Source organism: Mesitornis unicolor, unplaced genomic scaffold (genome assembly GCF_000695765.1).
Source record: "Mesitornis unicolor isolate BGI_N332 unplaced genomic scaffold, ASM69576v1 scaffold13238, whole genome shotgun sequence".
In the NCBI taxonomy this organism is placed as follows: domain Eukaryota; kingdom Metazoa; phylum Chordata; class Aves; order Mesitornithiformes; family Mesitornithidae; genus Mesitornis; species Mesitornis unicolor.
Window position 1 is genome coordinate 32,658 of NW_010202678.1, and position 9,103 is coordinate 41,760.

Consider the following 9,103-nt stretch of genomic DNA (forward strand, 5'->3'; position numbering starts at 1 on the left):
ATCTGCATCTGTGACCCAGCCGTTCAGACTTTTGCCAGGAGTAACCCATTGCTTTGAGTTAGCAACACTTCACCAAAAAGTCAATGAGTGGATACTGATAGGAAAAGACCACGGCACACTCACATCTCTCTTTCTTCTCCCTCTGGCGGAGCAGAACCACACTCTGGGCTTGTCTGGCAGTGGGGGAGGTCGAGCCCTCTTCTCTGCATTGCTTTTCATGTCAGATGGGGTTGTTTCTGTATAATTACTTAGCAGAGGAAGAAACACTTTAATATTTGTGTCTAAGATCAAATGCAGTTCATTTCACTGGAATCAGTGAGAAATAGCAGTGGGCAATATAAAAGCTTTCATTTATAGCATCCTTGTTGCCTGACCCACCACCACTGGTGTTGGCAGCTAATGCAAAGCCAGTGAAATGAAAGGGCTCTTTCTTATGAGAGATCTTAAACATAGCTAAAATAACTCCAGTGTGAAATGCTAATACACAACCAAAAGTCTTTATCAGTTGTTCATAAAATACTATGGACAATCATGAAGAATTTGGGCAATAGGATATTTGCATTGTACTGCAGAATAAATAGTAGTACAATTTTTGTTACTTTATCTATCTTCATTCCACAGAAGAAGGTATACTGTCTTTAGAAAATGAATTTTATATCTAACTTTCCATTTCCAAGCAGTATTTCTTAAATTATCTGCAAACTAATTAACTTTCCCCTTGAAAATGTAGATTTCCAAGTGATTATTAACCCTCAGAAGCATAACACAAAATAATATTCTTACATAAGTGAAAAAAAAGTAATTTAATATAACAGTCCATTCTTTAACACAAAGCTGCTTTTCATCCAGAGCTACCAGTGTTTCTGGAGAATTAGTAAACACGTATTACATGTTGAGAATGATTACTGTGTGTCCAGAAATTCAAGCCTTAATGAAAAATTCATCCTGAGGAAGCTGTACAACTGTAGTTTTATTTTCTGGAGAAGCCAGAGAATAGTTCTTCATCATTTTCATTATGTTTCAATGGCAACCAGCACGTAACTCCCACAGGCTTTTTGAAAATCTTAACCGGAGGGTACTAACCTTCATGACACACCATAAGATGAGGAGAGTAACCATTTGTTACAAAATATATCGGTTTAGCTCCCTTTTGCCACAGGCACAGAAAGGAAAAATACTTCTGCCTTAGCTATATGTAACCACTGGTATTGTTACCAGCAAACCCTGAAAATATACCCTATTTGCTCACAATCAAGAGAATCTGATGATATCTTGGTGAAAAGTGTCATCTTTGTCATTTATGCCACTCCACTGCTGGGAGGGGACCTGTAGCCCATCAAACCCTGTTGCTGATGGCAGGCAAGGGACCGTCAGCATACAGCCTAGACCAGGAAAAGGAATACGTGATACATTGCTCTTTCAAACCCCTATAATTTTGAGCAAGAAAAACATGCATGTTAAATATAATGCACTAAATGTATCAGTCTTGGAGTACTTGAAGCAAATTTGTGATTAGCTCTTTGCTTTTACTATTCCTTTTTTTCTTCTTCCTCTTGTGTCAGCCTGCTCCAGTGTAGCCAACGCAGATTGCTAGGGAGAAGCAGGAAGTGATGAACAGTCTGTAACATCTTGTCCGAGCTCAGACTTCTCCTGCAAATGACAATCTGTGCAAATAGCTGATCACTAACTCACCTAGAAATTCTTCTCAATAGACTTTACACACAGCAGGTTTACTAAGCTGTATAAGTTAAAATATTCCCAATTTAGCATGAATTACCCCCTGCACTAAAAAAGCCCAGAAGATGAAGGATACTCTTGATGTGTATTTATACACTTTTAATAGCCAGGCAGTAGGGGAAAACTAATGAAAGTTCAACTTCCCATTTATTGCAGCAGATGTATTTAGACAGGTATGGTTGTAAATTAAGATGTTGCCCACAATTAATATTTAGCTATTAGGTTGCCAGCTTTGTTATGTAAGTCTGTTTTATGACAGATGTGCTAACTTTTGGAGAACTAGCACTCTTGTAAGTCTTTGGAGGCAGTTTAGATTGTTTTTCCCTTTATACCATAAGCTTCTATAAAAAATGTGTGTTCTGTTGTTCTCATAAATCTCGAAGCCCAGTAGGAATATTGTAAAATTGCAGTTCAGTGTTTAATGTTCATGCAAGTCCCATGGTATGGCTGATAAATAGTGGGGGAAGATGAGAAGTGCTGGTGGTATGCCTTTATTACTAATGTTTCTTCTCCCTTATTGTAGATTAAAAACCTAACCCAACTGCTTTCAATTTCCTGAAGCTAATTTCTGCAGCTCACTGACCTTTTCAGTAATTTGAGCTTTTCCTTATCTGTTTATCTTTGCTTTTATTTTGCAGGATGCTACACTGCTTTTTCTATTCCAACCACCAAACTTGCCCCAATTAGCAGTGCTTTCTCCTCTCTAGGTGCTATATTGAGTGTGTAACACAGACCAGAAAGAAATCGCATGGAAAAAAACCTCATAATCACCCAGCACTGGACACCTGTACCAAGTTTTAAAGAAAAAAAAAAATTGTTTAGTGTTTTGGGATAGGTAATGCTAAAGAGCCTGCAGAGCCCATGGTAAATCCCCAGCCCCAGTTTGTGTTGGGCTCGGTGTGCCAGGGCAGCAGCTGAGCAAGAACCTGTCAGAAAAAGGGAGTATTTTTCAGCCATTTCAAGCTGCAAATAACAAGATGATAGGTATGGACTGGTTAAATTGGTTTAAGAAAATGCCCAATGAACCATAGCTGTGGGCTCCCACTGAGCTTGGGGTTAAGCATTTTGCTAAGCAAGATTTCAGAAATCCTTCCTAAGGACACTCGTGTTGTGTGCAAATGGGACCATGTGGTTATCGTGTCTTGCATACGTGTTATATAGTATATTAAATATCATTAAGTGCAATGGGTTGAAGGTTCACATTCATTCTTGTTACTTTATGGATAGTGTTTCCATTAAATCCATTTTTCTGATGTCCTGATTTGAGAACATGTAATTAAAATATACCTGTGGTATCCTGTTGCTTAATTTGTAGTTTGATTAAAAATTATAGCTCAGTTTCACATACTTCATTTAGCAGAAATTACCAATAGATGGATTAATTTATGATAATAAGCTGTGCTTCAGTATCAGCAGTATTTCAGCTGTATGTGTTCTCTCTGGGTCCCAGTGGTCTACTCATTTAACTGCTAATTGTAATACATGTATAGTGGCTTGAAAAACTTATCCTGAACTGTTGCTTTGATTGTGCTTGGATTCATCTTAATGGTTTTGTTTGTTTGTTTTTCTTTCAGCTGTCAACTAAGCCTTAATCTCTGAAAGCTTCTTGCTTTGCTTGTTCACTAGTTTAAGTATCAATGAGTGTTGTTTTACTGTCAGTGCTAACTGGTCAAGTAGTTTTCAGATTTTACTGTGTGCTCAATCCTTAGTTTAGACAACTTTGGATAAAGCAGGCAAATTAGGCAACTGAACACAGCTAAAGAGTTGTATTTATTAAGCGCAGCCCTCCAAAATCTCTCTCCAGCCATTGAGGTCAGGCACACTCCCATGTTGTGTCCCTTGGTTGACCGAAGAGATTCTCCATGTCAACCCACAGTTCTGAATTTGCTTGTATGAACAGGCTCTTCTTGTTCAGGCAGTGAATGCTGACCTCTGTAGATGGCCTTTTTTTCCCTGTTATCCACAAATGTCATTTTTAAAAAAGCTTATTTAATACCCTGCAATCTTAATGCAGACAGAAATGGCAGTGATGTTTGCAAGTAAAAAAGCTCTAAAACTAGAGCTACTGGAATTTCCTTTGTACCTCTTAATCAAATATTAAACTCTTCAGGAACATTTAAATGTCTAAATATCAGTTGAAAAGCAAACTTCAGCTATAGCTAAAGCAGTGCTTTGTGCAGGCATTGTGGAATTTGAAAGGACATGTAAAATCACCATCAGGGGAGAAATGAGTACAAATCCCAATGTTAATTTTTTCCGTGAGACATATGAGAATCCATTTCCAGATAACAAGCTGTCTGTGCTTCCCTGCTGAGTTCAGTTCAATGGGAGAAGCATCAAACCCCAGATTATCTATACAAAGCAAGCCCATTTTCAAGTTGTAATTTTTTAAGCACGCATTAGTTAAAGCAGATCCATAATCCCCCATCAATATTAACTTTCATCCTGGGAAATGTACAAACCCCTTCATAAACATCAGGATTACTTCAGTCTGCTGTTTATTTTATCTGATGGAATATTAAAAATCAAATAGGGGGAATGTTTTTTTAGTTTACTGCCTGCTTTTGAAAATCAGATTATCTGATGACAAATGTTAGAAATCCTTGTGTGTCAGATTTGTGTGTTATTGACATTATTCGTAACTGTGCGTTTCACTGGCCTTTTGTTTAATGAATACAATTAATCAATATGACTTGAATATGTACATTCCGTAGGTAAAGGGATCGGCAAGATTTCAGAAGCAGTAAACCCCACCCAAAAGTTTCACCCCATTGAGGCACTTGAGCCTGGAACTGAATACACAGTTCGTCTAGTGACTAAGAATTGGGTTGATAACAATAGCATTTTTGAAGATGTAATTGAGACAAGGGGGAGAGGTGAGACACGAAACCCTTCAAGGTGACAAAGATTTATTTTGAATGTAAATAAATGTTGAGGTTACATCTTGCGTTGTGCAGTGAAAGTGTACCCAAATTGTAGTTTTGTTCTGTGTTTTTTTAAGTTGACCCTTGCAGTTGAATCCCATGGGAGCACAAATGCATCCGTGGTGCTCAGCTGAGTCCTATGTCTTGCTTGAAGCACAAAAGTCTGCATCTATTACAAACCTTTACAAAGCAATTTTCCCTCCTATGTGATTTTGAAAGGGCAGTGCTGTGATATAATCGGTTTTAAGTATGCCAGTCCAGCGGTTTGCATGTATCAGGTGTGCACTTTTAACTCTATTTCTTTCGCAAAACTGCTTTTGCATGAGAGGCTTAACAGTTCTCTGTTCAGCTTTCCTATTTGGCATTAATCCTTTGAGTCAACTGCGCTCTCAGAATTACCTTCCTAAAATGTCTGTGTTGTGCCTTGTAGACTGTGCATTCCCCTTAAGTCTAAAAATGTCACACTCTGGACGTGTTTCTGTTTTGCGTTTCTTTAAGTTGAACACAACAAGTAGTGATAGACTGATTCAATTAGGATCCAGTGAAGAACGTGTTACGTATTAATGTTATGGTAGGGTGATGCCCTTTTCCTCTGATTAATTTTCTTTTTTTTTCACTCCTCTTCTGTTTCACAAAGCCTATGCTGGCATTTACGATGGAATTTCCACCCAGGGGTGGTTTATTGGGCTGATGTGTGCCATTGCGTTGCTCACCCTACTGCTGCTAACTATTTGCTTTGTCAGAAGAAATAAAGGAGGAAAATATTCAGGTAAATGGATTTATTGTCCTCTCGCTATGTTCACATCTTAATAACAAGCATCCTTCAGGCTTTTATCTCTGGAGGCTGCAAAGCCACAAGCAGAAACATCCAATTAGGATTTGTAGCTTTTGATAAATATCTACAGAATGGATTCTAATGAATATAAGTGAAACCGTGCTCCCTGGGTGAGATAGTGCTGTGTGCTGGCCAGAGATCTTCCTAAGGCATTTGATAATGCTCGTTGAATCTTCCAGTATTTAAGCCAGCTGTAGAGTCAAGGTCCTTCACCAGCTGCACCTCTGAGCCTCTGTTTGCAGGGCTACCAGCTTGCTTCCCACCTGATATATGCTCCATGATGTACTAATGGACATAACTTCAATAGTATATTTTGCTTAAAGTGGTTCTGTAGTTTTCAAAGCAATGAGCAAGGATTTAAGTATAAATATTTAAGTCTGGTTCCCTAGAAAGGTAGTAGATGCCCCATCCCTGGAAATATTCAAGGCCAGGTTGGATGGGACTTTGAGCAACCTGATCTGGTTGAAGATGTCCTTGCCCATAGCAGGACTGGATGATCTTTAAGGTCCCTTCCAACCCAAACCATTCTGTGATTCCATAAAAACTTGCTGGAATTCTTAAAAATTAGGGGAAAACCCTTGATGGAAGCATGCTGGTTGTGTCCAGCCAGACCTGCAGAGCGAGCTGCTGCCCTCCAGATTAGGCTGTAGGTGATGGCAGGTGCTTTTCCCATTGCACCTGCGAAAATAAAAGTCCACAGCAGAACATGGCATACAGATCTGTGCTTTATTTTATTTGTACAGTGAAAGAAAAAGAAGATTTGCATCCAGATCCTGAAGCTCAATCAATAAAAGATGAAATCTTTGGGGAATATAGGTAAATAGGACTTGCTTTAACAAACATTTGTTTGTTGGGGTTTTGTTTGTTTCCAGATGTCATCATTATTTAGGACATTTTTACAGCATGCAATTAATGCTATTTTTCATTTCCAAAGCAAACCTCACAGAAGTGGATAATAGTATGAATATAAAGATATATCCAGTATACTTAAATCCACCAAAGTTGGGATATAAGTAAATGTTGATGTATCAGTGATTATTTTTCACTTGGATTTTTTTTATTTATTTTGCATTGTATGAATAATGTAAATATATATGATAATTTGAGTTTCTGCCGTAATGTCCATTGAAGTCAATGGAAACACCTTTATGTCTACAGTGGGTTTCTGAAATCCAGTTGGGCCCAAATTGTGTTATATGGGGAATGTTCATTTTGTGGAAGAAAAAGAAAAGTTTGAAATACAGTAAGAGATGGCAAAAACCCAAACAAACCTCACTACAGATGTTTCTGTAGGAGAACTGAAATAATCACTTTGGCTGCTATAAGACAACTAAATCTCACAATATTATGTAACTGTGGTACAAAATAAAATACCTCCTTGTAAGAACTGTGCTGGAAAACTGGTGTAGCTGGCCTTAAAGGCATTAACATTTCTGTTGAAATCCCACTTTATATATACTACATTATTTGTACTGGAATAGGGGTTTTTTTCTGCATAATTTCATCTTTATTTAATTTTTAATGCTTTCTAATGGGACAAATATTTAGAAAGGTAAGAAAGTCCTGAGGCTAATAACTTTGACCCCTTCCTTTCCCCTCAAACTCCGAACTTGTCTTTTTTATAAATAGAAATGCCATGTGCAGAAAAATAGCAAATATTTTTACTGTATTGTTTATACACGATATTGATTATATGGTGAAGAGGTGAAGTTCAGGTGCATTTCTCTGTCCTTCCTCAGATAAGATTAGTAAAGCTTCAACACTGAATTGACATTAACAGAGACTGTAATTGAGTAATTATGTACCTAGGTCAGAGACCTAAATTGAGGGGTTTTTTGTAATCTTTCAGTTTCAGTGTGTTCAGTCAGGAGAAGTCAGGCTCCTTTGCTGCTTCTTCTCTGGACCCATTAGGAGGAATGTCAAGTAGAATTTCCATTATATTTTTTTCTGAATTTTGGTGGTGGGTCTGTCCTTTTTCATGAAACTGCCATTTTATATGGACTGCATGTGAGCAGATGCAGACTCTTCGATTCTGCTTTCATTTTTCCCTGTTCTTCTTCTTTGTCAGAGAGAAACTTCATTAGTTACAATGAGATAAAATAACAGCAAAACAAATGAAAAAAGGGAAAAAAGTGCCTTTGTTAGGCACCTAAAGTCGCACAAATGCTCACAGAGCAGTGAGATGCAACCTACAGCTGATGCCTCATCCTACAGCTTTACATCAGTTCACCTACCCACCTCAAAAGAAAAATGAAATAAATAGGCCCTGGATAAGGCCCACTCTCTTGTAAAATGAAAATGTCTCTTTCTGTAAGGTGCTGAAGCCTTGGCATCAGCACGGATCACTGGAACAAATCCCTCTGATCCTTCCCAGCATTTTCTTGTCTTTCCCCCCTTCCCTTCTGTCTGTCCAAGGCCAAAAGGGAAAAAACCCCAAAGCACATGTGTAGTTTTCAATGATGTTTGCTTTTAACCCAATCGTGTGGTTTTAATAATCACAAAATGATCTATGCGGGGACTTCAGTTGGGTGTGCAGGACCTGCTGATATCCACCAGACCAAGTGAGTCTCATAGGGTCAGATCATCCTCAATGTACAGTTCACCTAGAAACGTTTCCCTCGCTCTTCCCCCCTGCTGCTTTCTTTCACAATAAAGGAGATTTTTGGAAAGGCATTTCTTTGTTTTGTAGTGACAGCGATGAAAAGCCGCTGAAGGGCAGCCTCCAGTCAATTAATGGGAACATTAAAGCCACCGAAAGTGCTGACAGTCTGGTAGATTATGGAGAAGGGGAGCATGGGATGTTCAATGAAGATGGTTCATTTATTGGAGCTTATTCTGGATCTAAGGAAAAAGGATCAGTGGAAAGCACTGGGAGTTCTACGGCAACTTTTCCCCTCCACGCCTAAAATATAAGCAAGAATGATTCGTGTTTAATTGTGATATTTATCTTGATGAGTACTCCACAGTTACCACATGTGATTGGAAGCAGGTTGCCAATTGAGCCAGGTAATAGAAAAAGAAGTCGCTGCCACTAAAAGATGATTTTTGAGAATCTTCCATCCTAATTTCTATATTTTTTCTTCTAATTAAAACAAAACAAGTAATTATTTACTATACAAAACGTCTTACTCAATCTTACCAAAAGAGAATTTCTCAGTGTTACATCTTCATAGTTACCTGCTACTCCATGTAATCTTTTTAGGTTTGGAATATGCTTCTCTGTATAGTATTACTTTTTCTTGTATGACTCTTATCACTTTGCACATCCATTTATATGTAAGTACGTATTGCCTTATGTATGGTAACCTTGGCATTGTAGAGGTTATAACACAACAAGAAAATAAAACAAAAATGACAGGTTACTCTGCAAAGTGACACAGTACATCCTACTGAGAAAAATTATGCATTTAAATACTGGAGAAATATATTCCATATATTGTATAATTTTTCATTTAAAAAGAAACTCCTTTGCTTCTGTTAGTCTAAAATTATTTTAGTGGTTACAGCTGACTCCAATTACCAGTACTTAGAGATGCAACTTTAAAAAATTGCTCTTAAAAGACAAAGCTCTGGCCTTGTGGATATATCTACTGCCCAGTAGCTGGCA

The 9,103-nt window shown here is 38.0% G+C and overlaps 1 protein-coding gene across 1 annotated transcript in view; it reads left to right on the forward strand.

Moving 5' to 3' along the window:
• CHL1 (cell adhesion molecule L1-like) overlaps nucleotides 1-8,770 on the forward strand; it is a gene marked incomplete at its 5' end in the record, with an annotated part of 41,216 nt that extends 32,446 nt beyond the window's left edge. The window contains 4 exons of the mRNA XM_010190478.1: nucleotides 4,452-4,613; nucleotides 5,299-5,430; nucleotides 6,240-6,312; nucleotides 8,186-8,770. Of these exons, the coding sequence (XP_010188780.1) occupies nucleotides 4,452-4,613; nucleotides 5,299-5,430; nucleotides 6,240-6,312; nucleotides 8,186-8,402 (584 nt within the window). The remainder of the gene's footprint in view (nucleotides 1-4,451; nucleotides 4,614-5,298; nucleotides 5,431-6,239; nucleotides 6,313-8,185) is intronic.
• Between the last annotated feature and the right edge of the window lie 333 nt (nucleotides 8,771-9,103).